A 22,739-nucleotide genomic window follows, 5' to 3' on the forward strand; every position below is an offset into this window, starting at 1 on the left:
AGAGATCCTGAAATTCCTTGAAAGTTACAAGAGCACTGTGGTGGTATATCAACACCACTCTCTTGCCTCTTGGAAGCAGTTAAAGAATAGAGGACAACACTTTTCCTCCTCGTTTGTCCATTAATCTAGGACCCATAATTATTTAGGCACAAGATACTGGATCCATTTATCTGGGCATGTAGTTTGATGATGAAAACTGCAGATGGCTGCAGGAGGGGGCTAAGTATGTGCACCCCACACACAGCACCATTCAGCCTGACCTACAATCTTAAGATGGCAAAATGCAGCTCAGTATATGTCATTTTCCCAGTAGTGATGTATGGAAGTGAGAGCTGGACCATAAAGAAGGCTGATCGCCAAAGAATTGGTGCTTTTGAATTATGGTGTTGGAGGAGACTCTTGAGAGTCCCATGGACTGCAGGAAGATCAAACCTATCCATTCTTAAGGAAATCAGCCCTGAGTGCTCACTGGAAGGACAGATCGTGAAGCTGAGGCTCCAATACTTTGGCCACCTCATGAGAAGACTCCCTGGAAAAGACCCTGATGTTGGGAAAGATGGAGGGCACAAGGAGAAGGGGACGACAGAGGACGAGATGGTTGGACAGAGTTCTCGAAGCTACTAACATGAGTCTGACCAAACTGCGGGAGGCAGTGGAAGACAGGAGTGCCTGGCGTGCTCTGGTCCATGGGGTCACGAAGAGTCGGACACGACTAAACGACTAAACGACTAAACAACAAACAGCATATGTCATGGCAAGCTTAAGTCTCTTCCTCGCTTTCCTTCAGATAAAGGATGTGCACGAAGACAGAATATTTCATTCTACAGCAATCACGACAACTGGCTACTAGTTAGGAGCCAGTTCTAATTTGAATCTGTTACCAACCAAATATCTAAAAATTGCTCACTTCTTCTTCTCTTTGTTATAGAAACTGTCCACCTACGCCTACATTTCATTTCCTGTTCTTTAGTAAATTACCAGCTGATCCCAGAACAGCTAAAACACTCAGATTCCAGATCATGTGAAACCTACATGATTAGGCTTTTCTTTCCTTGCATCTTGGGGAAGCTACTTTACGCAAAGTCAGACCACTGGTTCATGTAGCTCAGGAAGAACTGGCAGTGGCCCTCTACGGTTTCAAAAAGTAGGGTTTTTTTCCAGCCTTACCTGGAGATGCCAGGGATTGAATTTAGGACCACCTGGATGCAAATTCTAAGTTCTACCACTGAGCTGTGGAACTTCCCCCAGCTCAACACACAGAGGATGAGGGGCAGAAAGCTATGCAGGGGCAGGAGCAGGGGCAGAAGCACAGCCCTGCCAGCTCTCCAGTGCATGAAGCCCATTCACATGGACAACACATGAAGGATTATTATTATATGCTGCCTTTTCCCCTAACAGGGACTCAAGGCACCTTACAGATAAAAGAACAGCTAAAAACAAAGGGGTGGAAACAAAGAATTAAAAAAATTAATATGGAAGGCACTTTAAATATATATAAAGATTTATTTAAAACATACAGATGTTTAGAATAAAAATACCTCGGAACCAGCTTTTTGTCAAAAGCTTTTGAGTCTCAAGTATATAACCAACATACATGTTTACTGGCAGTCTCAAGCAATTCTGAAAACATTGTTATAGAGGACTTCCTCTTTGCAGAGTAATGTCAATTCGTTCTCAAAAATGCTTGCTCTTCTCATGCTTAACAATTCTAAAATTGAAGCAATATTTTCTACCAATTTACCAAAGACTGTTCAGACCAACAGGCCTGTAATTTCCTGCATTGTTCCAATGGGTTTTTTTAGTTGGCATTACAGTGGTTACCTTCCAATTCTCTGGTATGAAGGGTTATTTTAGTCAGAAGCTTTAAAAAGTAAAATTCCCTTTTTCTTCTTAGTTTCTCAAAGGACTCCGTTTGAGACTCACTCTGACAGTGAAGAAAACATGTCACCGTATCCTTGGCCTGCACTGATCTTAAGCCAGGGAAGGCCTAGCTGCTCGCATCCCATCTAAGATATCAGTTTTGCATTGTCACAATTGACCAGACTGCACCTTTCTGAAGCTCAGTCTTTTCGGTACACATCTTGCGCTTCTGATTTAGCACTACATCACCAAATAGCAAGTATAAAAGCTGCAACACGGCATCAGCAGAGACCTTATAGTCATGTCAAGACTCCGACAAAATGATACCAATCCAACTGGAACTCCTACCTGCCTAAAGAGGTAAAAGTTAAAGGTAAAGGACCCCTGACAGTTAAGTCCAGTTGCAGACGACTCTAGGGTTGCTTTACAGGCCGAGGGAGCCGGCGTTTGTCCGCAGACAGTTTTTCTGGGTTATGTGACTAGCATAACTAAGCCGCTTCTGGCGCAACGGAACACCAAAACCAGAACAGCGCACGGAAATGCCGTTTACCTTCCTACCGGAGCGGTACCTATTTATTTACTTGCACTTTTTTGGCATGCTTTCGAACTGCTAGGTTGGCAGGAGCTGGGACCGAGCAACGGGAGCTCACCCCGCTGCGGGGATTCGAACTGCCAACCTTCTGATCGGCAAGCCCAAGAGGCTCAGTGGTTTAGACCACAGCGCCACCTGCATCCCACCTAAAGAGGTAGAAAGCCCCAAACACTTTGTATTCATTGTGTCTATTCCAGCCAAGATCCACTTTTCCATAACAGCCCAAATGAAGATCACTAGCCTTCAAGAAGATTTGGTTAATTATATTTTTCATACATATGGCACATGTTCACACTTACCTAACTTCCCATAAGGGAACTCTGCACTCCACCCAGGTTGCCTGGTAACTCTGACATCAAGGCATGATGCATGATGGGGCATCGCAAGAGAGTAGCATCGTGCTAGCTGTGATTTTGGGAGACCTAAAACAGGGGAAAGTGAGATTGCAGTCAATGTGTATAATGGTTCTTTTGTAATAGGTCATTCCAATTACAGTTGTCAGATTGTTCCATTTCAAAAATTATGCAAGTGACCTATAAGAAAGCCAAGTTCTTGCATTACATACAAAACAAGGGGCACATGTTTTCTCACTTGCATGGAGGGCGGGCTGTAAAATCAAAATACCACTCAATTTAAACCACCAGAATCACCTTGAAATTAAAAAGTAGACATAGAACCAAACTAAACAAAAAATCACTTGAAACTATAGTTAGAAACTATTCAGGTTTCTTGCCAAAGCATCAATTAAAATCACAGTATCCCACCACTTAGGAAACTGTAGGAGAAAAATATGGTGTAATTACTGAGAGGATCAGCAGAATTAGGATATTATTTCACATCCAAATTTCCAGATCCTATTCTTCTTAATACACTTCTTAGCTAGTTTAGTTTTCAATTCAACAACAGGAAATAGGTGCTGCAAACACATGGAGGTGATAATCGGTTATTATATTTCAGCGAGCTTTCTTGTTATAGCATGGGATTACATGGAAAAACCTGTCTCATTAAACTGTCAAGATGTAGTTACTTACTAGAGCTAGAAACTGAAAGAATACTTCTATAGAGACACAGATGAATAAAGCATGGTTTGTAAGGATCATCAACAAGCTTCAAAGTAAATGTGATGGTTATATGTTCACATTTAAAATAATATATATGGAAGTATTTATTACCCTCTGGAACAGAACAAACCAAGATAGTAAAATTCAACCACATCTCTCTACACAACAAACAATAAATTTTGAACACACACAAGAAGCATTCTGTGAATGTGCCTATTGACAAAGCTGAATGATCAAGCTGGTCTCCTGGTCATTCACAGCTTCACTCAAGAGAAAAAAAATGAAAGAACGAAGTCAACATTTTAGGGATTGTTTACAGAAGAATGGGAAATCTGAGGCCCTCCAGATGTTGTTGAACTCCAAATCCCATCAGCTCAAGCCAGCATTGGTCAAGGGTCAGGGATGATGGGAACTGTTGTCTAACAATATCTGGAGAATAGGTTCCTCACCTCTTGCCTAAACTGTACTCCTCCACTTGAAAAATTATAGGTTATAATTATAGAGCACCTTACACTATAAGTATTTTGAGGCAGATGCCAATCAATATTAGAGGGCATCTCTTAATATATTGACTTTCAGTGTTTTTACCACTGTGCCCTCTCCATATCATGGAGCCACTAAAGTTAGACAATCACAGACCATTTTACTTGGGGGGGGGGGGTATTAAACAAGACCAATACAGATCACATATAAAAATATCGCATATGCAAAAATACCTAAACTAGATGGTAACCCCTGGATATGTTTGTTTAAAGAATAAAAGCTCTAGCACTTTTTAAACAATATTGTTTATGATTTTAAAACACGGAAGAGAGATCATTGTGGCAGAAGCATCACATCCTTTTAGAGCTCATTTGGATTCAGTGAAGCCACTGAGAAGAAAAATAAGAAGGCTGCGTTTGCACATAAGAAGGTAAGCCAAGAACCTTGGCTTAATAAACCATACCAAGTAAGAGCTGCACGCTCATGCTTGCAGTCTAACTGCTTATGCTTCATCCCACCACATTTGCCCAAGCAGGTAAACCACACAGGAAGGGGACTCATGGCATTTAACAAGCTAATACTCATACACCAACAATAAACCTTGTTTCAAGGCTGCTTGTGGTCCTGGCTTGTTAGAAACAGACAAACAAACAAACAAACAATAACCTCTAGTCCAGATGCATCACTAAGCTATTGGCTGCCTGGCTTTGTTTATCCACTCGCATAAAGGAGAAAGCAGGTCGGGCTATGTGAATGGTGTACTTTATGAACTCGGGGTTCTTGGCTTATCATTACCTGCTAATGCAACCATAAAGTGATATTAACCAAATGTGATTTTAGAAACTTACAGATGCTTGCAGGGAGTAGAAAGGAATGGAGAGAAAAGTGCCCGAGTCAAAGGGGAACTGAAGATTAAAAGATAAATTGATCTGAGGCTCTATAGGCAGCGTTACATGATGGATAATGGGCAAAGGGCCATGTTTAAAAGTGCTTGACATAAAGTTAACATAAAAAGGAAGTCGTACTACATTCCCCATGTCAGCAGCATTCCTTTCCAGTAGTTAGCACATTAAAACTGAAAAAGATTATCTCTAGTCCTTGTGAAATGCACATTCCTTACAGGTGGACATTTATATCAGTTTCCTCCCCAAGGTGAAAGGTTATCTGTGGTCATATTAGCAAACAGCTGCTTATGATCTGAGTTGTATACTACTCTTGAAAATCTCCTGATGCATGCTAAATGAAACCATGTGCCCTTGATGTTCTGCTTCCAGTATGTCAAAAGTTCAAAGAATGAATATACTTAGTTTTTACACACAGAGAGGGGGGGGGCAACTAGTGCAGCCCATCGGTATCACTGATTAATCTGGCAAAGTGAAAACACAACATTTGAGATTCTGCTAGAACACTAACCCGGCACATTTCTATTCCTAATACTCCTCATTTTAGATGCAAGGTTTGCGCAAGAACAATGAACTTGGTTTGAACTTTAAAGCAGGATATTATGCATTTAATTAAGCGTATCCAACTTTTAAGATGGATACATTGGGATTTATGAAGACCTTTAATCTCAAAATGCAGAAGATGAGAAATGGCAAAGCAATATTTTGCAGCCTCCAAGGAATTCTCAGTTACCCGGACATAGATAACATACAACGCAGAGGAAATTCTCTTGAGTCGCAGAGTCTCTTCGGATTTTCTCAGCCATTGAAGCCTCCTCTCTTGCTGCTCCTTTGCAATGTCTAAAACAGCTCTCAGAATTTTCCATGTCTCTTTGAGATAAGAGCTCCAAGAATACATATATGAGCTGGCTTTTACCAAGTCACACCATTGGTCTACCTACTGGGAGCAGGGTCTACAATGACTGCATTCACATGTAATAACTTATCAGCCCACGTCTTTCCTCCCATCTCAGGAGCAGCTAAACGAACTAGGAAGGAACTAGATCAGATTATGCTATGTCTGCATTCAATCATGTTTAAGAGATCAGGAGCAAGACTGCAGGATTGCACCTGGTTAAGGTTATATCCACACAACACATTTAGGGCACTCTTATAACACCTTAACAGTCATGACTCTACACACACACATACACACAAAGAATTCTGTCAAATCTAGCTTGTTAAGGATGCTGAGAGTAGATCCTCAGAAAGCTACAATTCCAAACACCCTTAAACTACAGTTCCCATGAGTCTTTGCCTTGACAGTCATAATGGATTTATCTACGGTGCAGGTGTAGCTAAAACCATGCCCCTCCATTGCATACTGGTTCTGTAATAGCGATTCCCTTTCATTACAGTGGTACCTCGGGATGCAAACAGGATCTGTTCCGGAGCCCTGTTCACATCCTGAACGCAACATAAGTCACGACGGCGCGTCTACGCGGTCGCATTTTGCCGCTTTCACGCATGCGCGTAATGTCATTTTGAGCGCCTGCGCATGCGTGAGTGGCAAAACCTGGAAGTAACGTGCTCCATTACTTTCGGGTTGCCGCAGAGCGCAACTCGGAAGCGCTCAACCCGAAGCACATTCAACCCGAGGTATGACTGTATTTTAAATGCTGCCTCCCTTGCATTCCTCAATGTATCCCTTCAATAATCATCATCATAGTCAAGAGGAGGAGGGTTTAAAAAGCCCACAACTCATCTTCATCAAGTAATTAATTTTTTATCTTTCCTGCTTGTTTATAGAAATTAAGTTGCTGCAAAAGTTTTAAAACAACCTTATGATCTACTTTTCCATTCTGATGAGATATGCATCAAATATTTCATTCAGGATTATTCCTACTTAATATAGAAGTTATCAAAACCAATGAGGGAGAAAAAGATAAAATGCAGCTGTGCTTTAATATTTTACAGCATCACACTTGTACATCTGATATACACTCAATCAAGCTTAACCTTATTTAATGCCCTTGACAAATATCCCCTCAGAATTTTTAAGTACATCAGGCAAACACATAAAATATTGACGCAAAAACTTCCCACCACCAGCCCAAAGGGGGCAGGGAGAGATTGATGGATTGATTGAGATTTGGTCCAAAAATGTTGCCCGCAATGTTTTTATAGGCTTTATTTGTGCTCGTAGACAGCGGCAGAACTCACCCCAGTAACCTTTAAAATTGCTTTGCATGTGGAAAACAGCACTGATCCTACAGCATTGGGCAATAAACACAAGCAGGAAAGCTACATGTTTACTAATAAAAGCCAAACTTTGCATCTTGAGTAGAATGTCATGATAAATACACACAAAAGAGTGTTTGTATCATGGGCTAGGAGTTGGGCTAGGAGTGAGTTAGGCTGGGTTAGGAGTTACACCCAGCTATCATCATTAACCACATTTATATCCAACGCTTCCCTCTCTACAGGGCCCCCGGTGGCATTCATGGTTCTGCTTTGTAGATGGAGTGATAGGGACTAGCCAAGGTCAACCAGTTTCATTAATGCTGCAGATTTTAGTCTGGGCCCCACTGGCTGTAATCTAACACTCTTAAGAACTACAGTACTCTGATTCTCCTCTGCCTGAGCTCTAGGGAAAGGGAACGGTTTGTTGGTTTGTTTGACATCTTCAACACACATATCCAAAGGTGATGTACAAATTGCTATTTAGAAAGCAGCTAAGACAGCATAGTGCTGACACTAGAGTCTTGGGGGTGTAATAGGAGGAAGATTTGGGGCAGTGCAATAAAAGTCATTAGGAATTCCTTAATCAACTCCACTGGATGCAGGAGTGGGGAACTTGCGGCCCTTCAGAGGTGGCTGGACCAGAACTCCCTTAATCCCTGGCCACTGGGCATGTTGGCTGGGGATGATGGGAGTTGTAGTTCAGCAACATCTGGAGGGCCACAGGTCCCTCCCCCACAGTAGACCCAACCTTATCGTCAAGGCTTCAGTCCCATCCATACTTACCTGGGAGTAAGTCTAATTTGAACTGCCAGGGCCTTGCTTTTGAACAGACATGTGCTCCAAGTAACTTCTAGGTGACCACTGAAACCAGCACATACAAGTGCAAGAACTATGAAGTAGCAGCAACATCCCAAATGCTACCTTTAGGGTGCATTTCTACATCTCCTACTAAACATCAGGAAGAACCTTCTGGCAGAAAGAGCTTTTTGACAATGGAACAGAGCTGGTGGGCTCTCCTTCCTTGGAGGTTTTAAAGCAGAGGTTGGATGGCCATCTGCCATGTATGATCTAGTTGGGATTCCTGCATTTGCAGGGGTTGGACTAGATGACACTAGGGGTCCCTTACACGTCTATGATTCTATTATTCCATCTCAGGAAGAACAGGTGTTTTTTGTAATAATAATACTAATAAAACTAAAAGTGACAAAACGCTTGAGGTTTTGTCCTGGAAGGCACCTAGAAGGCAGCAACAACAGACAAAGCAACTGGAAAAGGCAAAGAGATAACCATGAGGCTGATTTGCCCCAAACCCATTGTTAGGATGTATACTAGCACCAATATGTATGGGGGTTTGTATTTTGCAGCAAAAGGTGACATTTCAGAAAGCATTAAGTAAAATGTTAGCTAAAAAACAGTGCTCAGATCAGTTTTTGCCAAAGAATCAGGTCGCCTTCTCTGCTTTTGGCAAAGGATTTGCCAAGGAACCCATTTTCTGGGTTCCTCATGTTGCTGCAGACTGCAGCAGCTACTTATAAGAGGCAATCAGAAGGCACTTTCCTGTAAGATGCAAAGTGCAATCCCCACCCACACCTCTTGGCAAGGGCTTTGCCAAAAAGAAGAATTCTCAATATTGCAGCAAAAGGTGCAAAATTGCTCAGCAGTTTCCTTTCACCACTCACAGTGCAATCCTAACCATGTCTACTCAGAAGCCAGTCCTACTGTATTCAAATGGGGGTTTACTCCCAGGTAAGTGAGGTTAGGATTGCAACCTTAGCCAATTTCTCTTGCTACAAAAGCCCAATTAAGATATATAATCTGTTCTCTTAAGAGCTGAAGGATATCACAGAGCTAGTTTTAAGCATTACTATAAATAAAGCTTAGCTGAATCATGTGAAAAATAAATAAATCCATGTTTGCTCTTTCTGTAAGCCAGCCTAGAAATTCTGAATTGAAGGGCGATATAAAAACTTTATAAAAGTTCAACTGAGACCTATCTTCATATTCCTTCCCTTTCATAGCAACTTAGCCCTCAAGCCAAACACTCCCAGAAGACAGGGGGAAACAGGATTGGCATGCAACTGACCACCTATTATTACATGAATTATTGTCAGATATGTCATGCTGCTCAGGGAATTGGCTTGCCATGGATTTAGCACAATTGCCTTTAAAAACAATACACTTTTCATTTGCTATTAAGTTTTATTTATTTTCAGTTTAAACAGAAACAAAGCAAATTATAACTGACCCTGGTGGTCGAGGGTAAAAACCAAGCAGAAGAACTGTGAGTAACTCACTGAATACTTATAGAAACTTTACCTAACTTTGTTAAATCATAATAGCAAGATTGGGCACAGAGCTTCTCTACCTCACTCCTAGGCTTAGTTATTAGCCTCAGCAGGTCTATAGCATCTTGTGGCGTGAAGTAACACTATGTGAAGTAATACCAAGCACATCGTAAGCTCCAAACACACTAATATAGTATGATTTTTGGCCCTTAGAGATTCACCTGCTTAAGCACCACAGAGTTTTGAAAATGACTCAAACAACTCTTACCTCCTCTCACAGCAGCCTCACACTCTTTACCTTGGCAGCTCACACTGTCCTGTGACTCTCAACACACACATCTGGGGGGATCTTTCTGCTTTCTGCATCTCCAAAGAAATCTGCCAGACTCCAACCATGGAAGAGGACGCCAAGAGGACGTTAAGAAACAAGCATGCATTTGCAAAATTAAGCCTCTGTAGAAAAAAACAAACACAGAACTATATACATATGGATGTGACCTTTACTCAGTGAAAAATACCACAACTGAGTACAGAGTATTTGAAACAGTGCTATTTGTCAATATCCCTTACATAGGGTAACAGTGACAACATTCAGAAGCCATGCTAGACCTTGGGACCCCTCTCCTTCTCCAGTGTGATCCTAAACAGAAGGTTCCACTTTCAACTGACCACAGTTTAGCATGACATCCAAGGCCTAACATCTGGTTAATGTTAACTACAATTTGTTTAAACAAGACAGATTTATAACCAAGGGTTTGAAGTTGACTTGATTAAAACCAACCATAGTTCACATTAACAACAGTTTGTCGGATTCAGACGATACAAGTTTAGTTAAGTAAAAAAATGAAATTTCTGTCCAAAGACACCACAAGCTGAAACCAAAGGGTGGTTGTTGGCTTGCTGAAATAGCTTGTTAGGGGAAACAAAGCGCAAGCCAGGATTCAGACATAATGCTAAGCAAAAACCATGCCTTAGCTCACAGCAACGCAGTAGCACGAGAAGCAGGGTAGCAGCAAGGCACCTGAAATTTTAGCCCTGTGCAGAAGCTCAATGTGTTGTTAAGCTCAACTGCGCTTTACAGTGACTTGTGAACTAGTCCAGTGTCATTAAGGACAAGGCTATCAATGGTGACTAGCCATGACGGCTATGTCCTCCTGCCACTGCTGGAAGCCATATGCTTCTGTGTACCAGTTGTTGGGAATCTAGTGGAGAGTGTGCTGCTGCATTTAGGCCCAGCTTGCAGTGTTCCCATAAGCATCTGGTTGGTCACTTTGAGAAGAGGATGGTGTACTAGATTAAACCCTGGTCCAATCCAGTAGGGCTCTTCTTATGTTCTTATCTACAAATCCCATCCCCCCTGGATTGTAGTCCAATAATGCTGGGAACCCAGGGTCAGGGGAAAGTGGTTTTTAGCATGATACGTGAAGCAGGCCAGTGAAAGCATTGCAGGCCCTTCACCATACCCATGTCTCCCCTAATTTTCTCACCCTGACTTTTAAGTCTCACCAGAAATCCCCAGGTAATTAGCAAATGTGAGACTTACAATGCAACGCAGCTCCCTTTTGACCTTTCCCATTCACAACAAGCCTACTAAATTTTGTCTGCTTAAGGACATTACTCATCTCAACTTCTTTTAAAAACCTGAAAGTGATTCAAATGAATGTTCTTCAGTGACACACAAATGTCTATTTTTGACTCCATTTTGATCAATCATCGTAGCTGGGAACTTCAATGCAGTAAGGTTGAATGCAGTTTTAAACATGTAGGGTTACAGAATCATAGACCTGCAGAGATGCAAGGAATCTAGTCCAATACCCTGCAATGCAGGAATCACAGCTAATGGTTGGTTGGGTGCCAAGAGGCACTAGTGGAAGAAGTTCTGGCAGTAAACTGCAGCACAAGAGCAAGAAGAAATTTCTATGTGACATTGTGCAAGAAAGTGGGTTGCATCCAACTAAGTTCTAGTCAAAGTAGACACATTAAAATGAATGGCTCTAAGTTAACTAAGTGAAGTAGGTTAGGCTGAGAGGCAGTGATTGGCCCAAGATCACCCAGTGAACTTCCTGGCTAAGTGAAGATTTGAACCATGGTTTCCCTGGTCCTAGTCTGACATTCTAACCACAACACCAAACTGACTCATGTGTAAGAACTAAGCGCACTTTCAACTCAGTTCTGTGTTAATAAATATTGTCTGCCAATAAGGAAGAAAATCAAAGTTTAGGCGTTAAAATTTATGTGCAGCAAGCTATCACATAAAGTACAAGGGCAGTTTAATTGCCTTCATTGAGATTAGCTGCTGCTGTACTATGCAATAGCTATTTCTCAAAAGGTAATAATACAACAAAGTTGAAAAGCATTTTTCTCTTCTAAGGATTTGCCAAGTAAAAAGCAGTTTGTCTGGAGAGATCAAACGCATGCTGCACATTGAAAGCACTACCTTCCAGACAGCTATATCACAACTTCTGGTAGTTGGGCCTCCTAAATAGTTTTTCTCTAATTGGCAAGTGAAGTGAAGCAAACCAAGGGAAACATCAGAGTGATTGCATCACAACAGAAGCATAAATGCAAGAACTGCAAAGTAGTTTATGCTGTTGTATCCATGAGCCTTTAAAAAGAAAGGTCTATGGCTTTTTGTACCTTCTATTTCAGTCCAATAACTCAAGTGTTTCTTCAGGCTAGTGTTCTACTTTGTGCAGGATGCTGTCAAAACCTTTTACGCCATTCAAGTAGCTACTGAATTCACTCTCTGATACATCTTACAATGCACGTAGAAGCTTCTTACATCTAGACGCTCTATACCATACAGTATTTCCTAAAGCAATTAATAAATGCCCCGGTATTAATAAAGACCCATTCTTACTATCCTTCACTTTAGTCCTAAATTATGCAACAGCCCTGCCATTTGCACAATACAACTCCAAAGAGTTTTATTTGTGGTCACTCAACTTGCTTCAATACAGAGTTTCTACTATTTCCAGAACTAGCTATTAACTAAAGATACCCAAGGTGGGTTATTTGCTCTGAACAAGAAGCATGCTCCTTCTTCCCAAGGAGCCCCAAGGTTTATGAGAACTGCTTGAGCATGCCAAGGGAGCATAAAAGTGACACATGTTTCAGCTTTGTCAGAATGAGAGAGGGGAGTTATTTAGGTTCAAGGAGAAGAGGCTCATTAATTGGGGTTGTCAACACAGCGTCCTCCAGATGTTATTGAACTTATTAGTCACAACCAGTATGGCCAATGATCAGGGATGATGGGTGCTGTAGTTCAACAAACATCTGGATTAGACTATTACCCAAGGCTTTTGATACATTTCAGGCTCTAAACCCCCATCCATTAGACGAAGGTGAATTACTCTGCTACCTAGAGATCTAATGCCATTAAGACAGATGAGAGAAGAGGCAAGTTACGTCACATTGGGCTGTTGAAGACACAGCACTACTCTCCTTTTAACTTTGGTAAAAGAATCCAGGGATGGCTTGCCACTGTTTTCCCTCTACTTGCAAAACTGTTCCCCTCTCAGAGGGAAAGTCCATCTATTTGCCACCCTCTCTTAAATGGCATTAATGAAAATATTGAAACTAAATGTTAATCCAAGTCTCCCATTTTAAACAGGTTCAGAAACCCACTTTTATCCCCAGTTCAGTTACTGGTTATAGCCCCTACACACACACACACACACACACACACACACACACACTCATTTAATTGATAACACGTCCCCAAATAAATCATTATGCAGAAGGACTTCATCTGTCCTGCAACTACCAGAAACCATTTTCATTGACTGCCTCCTTACTTCTACGTACACAGAGAGAAACCATTTTTCTCCCATCCCAATCTGTTGAGACCTTTAATAGTTTTATAATGGTGATTTATAATTATAAATCTCTTGTGCCCTGTTCTTAATATTATTTTTGGATGAGTAAATGAGCATGCCTCAGTTGCTTTATGGTTACAGCCAGATGTTTTGGACTACGATTCCCTTCAGCACCAGCAAGCGGAGGCATGTTGGCTGGGGCTCATAGGAGTTGTGGTCCAAAACTTCTGGGAGGCACCAGGTTGGAAAAGGTTTTGTCACCAATGGGATGATGCTCCAGTTCCTTGCTATTTCAGCTGTACTTTTCTATTACTTATCCACAGATCCACAGCCTCATTTTAGGGGCGGGCACAACAGATACAGAGTGGTATTAAAATTGCCTGCTGTTTCCACCTTCTTCAATGTAATTCCCGACACCATTTCATCTCTCCCCACCCAACTCAACTGCAACACATTTTCCCCAAATTTATCTCTATATCCCATGGTAAGGGTAAAGGTAAAGGACCTCTGGACGGTTAAGTACAGTCAAAGTCGACTATGGGGTTATGGCACTCATCTCGCTTCCAGGCCAACAGAGCTGGTGTTTGTCCACAGACAGCTTTCTGGGTCATGTGGCCAGCAGGACTAAACTGCTCCTGGCGCAACAGGACACCGTGATGGAAACCAGAGTGCACAGAAACACCATTTATCTTCCTGCCACAGCAGTACCTATTTATCTACTTGCACTGGCGTGATTTCGAACTGCTAGGTTGGCAGGAGCTGGGACAGAGCAACGGGAGCTCACTCCGCTGCGGGGATTCGAACCGCTGAGCTTCTGATCAGCAAGCCCAAGAGGCTCAGTGGTTTAGACCCATGGTAGTTAATAATTTTTGTCCCAATGTGTTATCAAAACGATATAAAGGAACAAGCAGTTTTCTAATGCTGCCTGCATCTCTTTAAAATGGTTCCATTTAAGAAGATGTGCATCCTAGTATCAGTTCCCTAAGCCAGAGAGTATTTCATGTCAATAGACCAAAAAACAACAACATTCTTTCTCTCCATTCTATAGCCATTTGGCAGCAAACAGTGAAGCAAATAAAGCTCCTCTATTGCAGATTCTTAGGGATGAGCATCTACAATATAAAACACTCCCCTTTAACTAGCACACTTTGCAACATGTGCCAAAACCTTCATAGTATTGTATAAAACAGAATACTTGGAGAAAATCATTGTTTCATGGCACTGGATCAGACCTCTTCAGATTTCCACAGCATCCTTATAAACTAACTCTTCAGCAGGGAGAACACTGTAAAAATTATCTTGCAAGTCTACAAAACAATTAAATCCACTTTTCTCATTTAACAGTACATAACTTCTTCCTTCGATTTATCAATCCACCCACCCCTCTCTCTCTCTGATCCTCTATTGTTACCTCCAGATTGATGCCGTTTCTTGTTATGTTCATCTTCTGAGCCACTTAATCCTTAGGGACCATGCTGTGAAGAGACAAAAGCCCCACGGGAGCACCTCCTGGGCAAAGGCTACAGCCGGAAGGAGAGGCAGGGGAGCTCAGAAGATAGGCCCTGAGCAAGAGAGAAAAACTGGAAGGGCCAGAGTGCTTATTGGAAATATAGCTTCCAGAAGAAAGTTAATGGAGCAGGGGTGGGGAATATTCCAGCCCAAGGGGCCACATTCTTTACTTAGCAACCTTTCAGGGGCCACAAAGCCAACAGTGGGCAGAGCCAAGGATATGATTCTTTGTACACTAGCAACCATGCGAAAGTCATGAGATTCCTACAAATACACAGCTCAAGTCTACCACAGTTCAAGAGCACATTTCATAAAATAAAAGCATGTGAAGAGCATAAAACAGGACCACTAATGGGTGTTCCCTGGGGAAACCATGGTATGATGACATTCCCAAGGGCCAGACAAAAAGGTGTAGAGGGCCACATTCAGCCTAGACCTGAGGTTCTTCACTCCTGTAGGCAGGCATGGGGAGTCTGAAATGGGGTGAGAGCGTGATTGACCAGAGGTCAAGAGCAGAATCAGAAAACGAAAGTACGACGAAAGAATTACTGGTTCTGAATTCCACTGTCAGCTCCAATGTGGCTTAGAGAGTCTGTCAACTTGCTGGTGGTGAATACGGTTTTACTTGGGTGGACGTCTTTTGCACGCCTCCTGCTTCACACAATCTTGTGTGATATTGAACTGTCCCTTCTCGCATCTAGAGGTGACCTTAGCAACTCGGCAGATGACAAGCGCGCTACTTGACAGTCAAGAGGGAGTTCACAAAATCCCGACATCATCACAAACAGCCTTGGCAGTTTCTCCTAACTCCTCACAATGCCACATTTGATGCAGACATCTTTTCCTGCCACTTTGTCCTGAAGTTACAGCCACAATCCTAACAGGACGAATATTTCAATTAAATGCCATCAACAATAGCAGAAATACATATGGGATTTTCAGCCGAGTAACATACAGCAAGGGCATATGTACTCTTTAGTCACAAATACTTCCTACCGGAGAGAAAATGTCCATGTAACACACTGTGTGTGTGTGTGTGTGTGTGTGTGTGTGGCAGGTCTCCTAAAACACAGCAGCCAAGTGCAATTTTTTTCATCTCCAAATGACTGCATCTCATTTCAAAAGCAGTCTGTAGAAAAGGCAGTCAATTAGAAGTAAAGCAAATTAGAAGAACAATTTAGTACATACATCTGCAAAGATAAAAGGAGACTATTTTCTTTTGTAGGCACTGCAATGTTAAGACATACCACAGTAGACTGTTTCTGATAATATGACAGCTAATTTCTTCTAAACAGTCGGTTGAAAATTAGATAATTTTAAAAATACAGCTACTCCAGCGGTTCTTAAAGGGTGTGGCACACCATACTGGTGTGGAAGGAGAGAATGGCAAGCGTGACAGGAGTATTCAAGGCCAATCAAAGAAACATTTGAACAATTCAGTGTAGTATATTAAAGTATCAAAATATTTTTTTATTTGCAGAATATAGATAGATATTCAAAAAGAGAGCAAGAGCATCAAGTTATACTGAGAACAATCCTAGCCGAGATCCAGAATAGTTGACTGAAAAGAGTGCTGGAGAATAGCACTGGCTATTCTTCCGCAGTTCTCCATGACATATTGTTGTGAACAGTGATTATCAACTGGCAAATATGAAAGATCAGAAAAGAGAAAGGCTTCTTTGTGTTGATAAGAAGATGAGAGTTTGTTGGTCTCAAACTAGACCTGATATAAATGAGATTGCCCAGCAAAAGGAAACTCACACACCTCAATGAGTTTATATACATACTTAAGGTACATATGCAAGAAACTCATTTATAATTATATTTGGGGAATGATTCATGTTCCTATGTAGCTGCATTGTTTTATCCTTTCTGGATGTTCCAGGATCATATTATAAAGCAGTTATGTTCTATGTTATAAATCAAGCACTGCTAGGAGTTGTTTCCTTCTGACAACGTATTTCTTATCAATAAAAAATTCAGTGTGGCATGAGCAAATTTTTATTCTGAAAGTGCGGCCCAGGGGGGGGAAAGTTTGAGAACCACTGGACTACCCTAATGCCTCATTTTTGTTGTAGCAGATGTTTTAGGAGTTAGGAGAATGCCTTGATCTGTGTTTTACACTAAGAATTGAAATATACTCATCTTGAGCGTGTAATTATATAACTGTTCCACGGACTACAAGTGATGAACTGTCAAGAGGTGACCTTGGAGCAGGATTAAGTGTTTCACTTCATGTTTGCTTTACCAAATATGGTTTGGGGGTGGGGGGAGGCGGTGTTCTGAGACCAAATGCACCATTACCACAGAATTGCGCATTAGACATTCTATGGTAAAACTGAAACTAAAGGGAGAAAATGTATTAATATGTTGTCACAAAGAATTAGGAAGTTAGGCATCAATCAATCACAGGAAACGCAAATAAATTTTATCTTTGGTTAAACGCAGACCCCGAAGTTGCTTGCTGAAAGGGCAGCGGTACAAATTGACCTCTGTTTCACCTGCCTAGCAGCCTGCACTGAGTCTTGTCACTGTGACCATTTCACAGTGAAGTTCCTATGAAGAGCCTAGCAGAGGAGGTTAACAGGTGCTCATGAATTCTGAGATGAAGTAGAGTGCCTTGGAGGGCTGTTGGGCAACAGTACAAAGTGGCAAGAGTTGAACCAGGATCTTCTGAAGTGCTTTGTTATGCTTTAGCAATCCTAACATTTTTAAAAGAAAAATGTGCTGACAAGTACCAGTATCTACTGAAATAAATAAAACAACTAAGCTCTCTAAGGGACGTGGGTGGCGCTGTGGGTTAAACCACAGAGCCTAGGACTTGCCGATCAGAAGGTCGCGGTTCGAATCCCCGCGACGGGGTGAGCTCCCGTTGCTCGGTCCCTGCTCCTGCCAACCTAGCATTTTTACAACATGTCAAAGTGCAAGTAGATAAATAGGTACCACTCCAGCAGGAAGGTAAACGGCGTTTCCGTGTGCTGCTCTGGTTCGCCAGAAGCAGCTTAGTCATGCTGGCCACATGACCCGGAAGCTGTACACCGGCTCCCTCAGCCAATAAAGCGAGATGAGCGCCGCAACCCCAGAGTCGGTCATGACTGGACCTAATGGTCAGGGGTCCCTTTACCGTTAACCTCTCTAAGCTTGCCATACAATGCCAAGGAGAGAGGATGGGTGAAATGAGAGCAAGTCCCAGAATGGGGAGAGGGCAAAGGGCCAAGCTTTTCAGGCCAACTGGCCATGCTTGTAATCAAAGGGAATGGTTTTCCCTGGAAAACAATCCCTTTTTATTTCTTCCCACCTACAAATCAACTTTTAAAAAGTTCCTAGCACAAATGCCCCTGGACCTATTTGCCTGTAATTCAGCAGGTTTCTCGCCAAGGCACCCCTTTCATGCTTGCAATTTGCAGAACAATTGTCCACAATACACGAGGAACAGATTCGTTTATTCCTTTTCCCACACACACGTATCCTCAGACTGCAATTGCTGCCTTTGCAGGAAAAATGCTGTAGTCATCCTTCTGAAACTTGGCAGGGGTCATTCCCTTAGGGTTGCAAATTTCATCCAATTCTGACCCAAAATTAAAAAGCTATAGGTTTTTTAAAAAAAAGAAAATAAATTTTTAAGGCTGTCCAGCACAAAAACACCTGGACATATTTGTGTGTAGTTTGGCAGGCTTTATACATTTTGGAAGAGTTAGTATATCTGCACATTTCACCTTCTTCTGTTAAAAGGAAATGAAGTTATAGCCATTCTTTTACTTCCTGGTAGTCAATGGGGGAGGGGGGGAATGGAGAAGACTTGAACTAATTTCCCAGCCCATATGACACTCAACAATGGGGTTTTTACAAGGTACCAAATTAGGGTACAAATCAGATCTGTGGCCGTTGCATGCCTCTAGATAACTTCATCTGTCACGATTTCCAGTATACAACCTCCAATTTGCATTAAACTGACCACTATGTTCACTGGCCTGGGTGGTGATGATGGTTGTTATCAAAAAAGGGATCCACTGCAGCACACGATCTACATGCCCGTGCTAGTAGTCTGTAAAAATTTCTAAGTCAAATTGTACAAATTGTTTAAGTGATTGACATTTTTTTCTTTAAAAAAAATAAATCAATCCCACGCTACTCATAACTGTCAGTCCCAAGGTGGGTTGCAGTGTTGCATCCTGCATGTTCTTAATAAATGTACTTCTGTAATTAAACATAGTCAATCGTATTCCAATCTTACTTCCTCTTACCTCTTGCCTTCGGCTTCTCCCTTGAGGAAGTTGGGTGGGTACAGACATTGAGCTGCCAGACTGGTGACTCGGCACACTCGTCAAATCTTTCCCCACCAGGTTCTCCAAAGAGTCCTGTCAATTCAGTAATTCAATCTTTTGGAAATACGTTTAAGGCAGTGGCTATGGTGGGGCAACCAAAAACCAATTCACTTTGTTTTAGGTCACATTTTGGGAACCTTTGGCCTGCCAGAGGTTTTGCTGGACTACAATTCCCATCAGTCCAAGCAAGCATGGCCAGTGGCCAGGGATGATGGGAATTGTAGTTCAACAACATCAGCAGGCCCAAGGGCTCCCCATACTTGCCTTTGTAGATGGAAGTTCCATTTAGCTATTCTGGATCACAGAAGCACAGATGTACTCTTTCATTCAGGGCTGGTGCCAGGCTGGAGGAGGCACAGGCAAAATCCAACTTTGTAGGATTTCCAGTGGCTATATTAGGCCACAACTGTACAGTCTGCAGCAGGTGGCTGCAAGCAGCCCACCATTTAAACTGTCAAAAAGCAGTCTGGGAAAGACAAACAGGCTAAGCATGGCAACTCAGAGCAGGGGTTAAGCACCTGTGGGGCCTTCAGCAGCTGCCAAAGGATGTACGGTTTTGACAGTAGGCTTGCCTTCATGATTTTCTCCCCCAACCCATTCAAAAGCTGTCTAACACAGCAGCCATCACCACACTATTAGTTTGTCCATTCTTACTTCTATAAACATCCACTGTGTTTACCCTTTTAGCGAAACCTTTGGGCTACATGCAATGAGATTAGTTCCTTTATAAAAACGAGAAAGAGAGAGAGAGACTTGTTTAGAAACACATGAGTGAGGGAAGCTTTGGATTGTTCAGAAATGCAGCCTTTGGGACAGAGATGTACTTTCAATTAGGAAAAGTGAACATGCACTGAAGCGAAGACCACAAACACTTGATCAGAGAGGGCTGTCAGGCCTCCCCCTTCCTACACCCGAAAAGGGTTGGGATTATGGGAAGCAGCACCCAATGAACTGCAAGGAGCTGTGGTTACAAAATTGTGGAAGACCTGGCGTATTTGTATACATGAGCATTTGGATGTATCCACAAGATCCTGACCTAAGAACACCACCCCTCTGCACCAACAATTTAAAAAAACCGAATTACTCATTATTATTATTTTAAAATCAAATGTCCCTGCCATTTGAAATGTGGCAGGTAGCTGCAGAAGGACAGACCTGCTCAGTGGTGGCACCCTGACTGAAGAATGTCCTCCATGGGGAGATTTGACTAGTGCCTACCTTGATGTTGTTTCAAAGCCAAACAAAGGCTTTTATTATCTCAGGTTTCTTAAATCTCTTTACATTGCTTTTATGCCTCTTTGCATTGGATTTTTCGTTTTCGTTCCACCGACGCCTTTCCTTACATTGCCCTTTAATGGTGGTGTTTTAATGTTCTAGTTTTTAATGTTACCTTATTGTCATTTTGACTTTTTGTAAGTCGCCCAGAGAACAAGTAGAAGCGGTGGGGTGTATAAAACAAAGACAGGGCAACTCCCTGTTTGTGCAGGGGTTGTGTTTTGGGTCATGGTGTGTGTCAGTGGTCACATGTAAGCCTGTCCCACCCCCTTCCAGGTCTGAAAACAATGCACATGTCGGTGGTCGCACATCAACTGGGCACTTGCAAAATGGTTGCTGCCTGTGAATAGAATGCCTGTCACAAGTGACGTGCAAAGCCCAACAAAACTGAAACTAAGTGGATATTTAAAGAATAAAAAGTTCTGCTGATAGAAAACTGTATTGTCACAGCTGCTGAGTGGCTATCCTATGTTAAACCGATTTCCTACTAACCTTCCAGGATGGCTGGCTTATATTCCTGCCATTCTGGGTAGGGTACCTCGGGGCACAGTCATTCAGGGGACTGTTCTGCTATGGAGATAACAAGGGTAGTGCTGAATTTAGCAAGAGAGAGAAATAAAGCACTGAGTTCAGCTGAATATGGCTGAAATAGGGGAACAAGAAGTAAGGGTAGCCATTCTAGCCCAGTAAAAAAAAGAAAAATCCATTTTAGAGCAATATCTTTACTAGGCCAATAAAAACAAAAGTTCCTACACATTCACCACCAGTCAACTTATTCCCTCTCACCACTCCAAGAATTAGTATGCCATATAGCATGGATAGGCAAACTAAGGCCCGGGGGCCAGATCCAACCCAATCGCCTTCTAAATCCGGCCTGCGGACGGCCCAGGAATCAGCATGTTTTTACATGAGTAGAACGTGTCCTTTTATTTAAAATGCATATCAGGGTTATTTGTGGGGCCTGTCTGGTGTTTTTACATGAGTAGAATGTGTGCTTTTATTTAATAATAGTAATTTATTATTTATACCCCGCCCATCTGGCTGAGCTTCCCCAGCCACTTTAAAATGCATCTCTGGGTTATTTGTGGGGCATAGGAATTCGTTCATTATTATTTTTTTCAAAATATAGTCCGGCCCCCCACAAGGCCTGAGGGACAGTGGACTGGCCCCCTGCTGAATATGCTGACCCCAGTCATATAGCCAATAAAGCATTCTGGAGAACTTGAAAGCTTGCACACTGTTTGGTGACATTTTGGTAGGCCTAAGAAAAGCAGAGGAGTAACAGTTGTGCTGCCTTGCTTCACACAGCTGTTGTATATTGGCAAGCAAACAGATTTCTGACAGGAAGTCCCTCCCAGCCCTGCCTAGAAATGCCAGGAATTGAACCTGGGAACCTGCTCTGAGCTACAGCCCTTCGTTATTATGCAGCTGGTGATAAATAAATGAAGTAGGTGAGCCAACATGAACATAACAATCCCTCAGCCCACACTCCACACAGTCTGAATTCCACCCACTTCCCTGTTTGGTCTACCACCCGCCTCTTGGCAGAAATGCTCCTTCGTTCTGCAGTTTATCAACCATGGGGCTGCCTTTGAACAGAAATAGTTCAAAATACAACATACGCATTACTGACTAGGAGCAGGAAAAATGGAAGGCATCAAGCCAATTTTTTAGAAGACGACCTTGGTTCATTTCTGGGTACAATCTGAAAGGGTGGTAACAGGGCCTTTTTGTTTGTGGCCTCACAGCTATGGGATGCAACAGAGTTAAAACAGGTTCTTTTTCTTGAGGTTTGTAAATAGGTTTAAATATCCAATTTTTTACTACGGCTTTTATCAGTTAAGAGTTAGATCATTCTGATTTTAGTATGATTATGTTAAGCTGGGAATTATCTAGCACTGGTACAGGTACTGTTTTGTGTTACTTTATTACAAGGTTTTATTGTATTTTGAAAACAGAAAGCAGTTCAGTTTCTTTGTTTCAGTTCACACATATAGTAAAGCCCTGTACAATCTATAAATACCTTCTTACATATAAGCAAGCCCAAGCCCTTATTTAATGGGCAACCATACACAAAATGAGCATTTGAATAAGAATATTTTAAAATGCAAGCTGTGTTATGTTGGGTGATGTAAAAAGTGTATGAGATCAATTTGAAAAGTAAATTAAGAAGCCCAACCTCCCTTAGACTTCCAGAACCCGATCAAGCATGCCCATTTCACCTCCCCCTGCCAAAAACACTCCCAGCAGACTCCACTGCTACCCTCTACAGCAGCCTTTCTCAAGCTTGGGTCCCCATATGTTCTTGAACTACAACTCCCGTCATCCCTGACCACTGACCATGCTAGCAAGAAATCATAGGAGTTGGTAGCCCAACATCATCTAGGGACCCAAGGCTGAGAAAGG

General features: G+C 42.1%; 1 protein-coding gene across 2 annotated transcripts in view; it reads right to left on the bottom strand.

Moving 5' to 3' along the window:
* The window catches only part of KIAA1217, a 358,790-nt gene that overhangs the window by 332,772 nt on the left and 3,279 nt on the right, over positions 1 to 22,739 (bottom strand). For both annotated transcript variants that reach the window (XM_083467359.1, XM_083467360.1), the window contains exon 2: positions 2,752 to 2,874. In XM_083467359.1, the coding sequence (XP_083323485.1) occupies positions 2,752 to 2,874 (123 nt within the window). The remainder of the gene's footprint in view (positions 1 to 2,751; positions 2,875 to 22,739) is intronic.

Source organism: Podarcis liolepis (assembly GCF_965112155.1).
Source record: "Podarcis liolepis genome assembly, chromosome: 12".
NCBI lineage: Eukaryota > Metazoa > Chordata > Lepidosauria > Squamata > Lacertidae > Podarcis > Podarcis liolepis.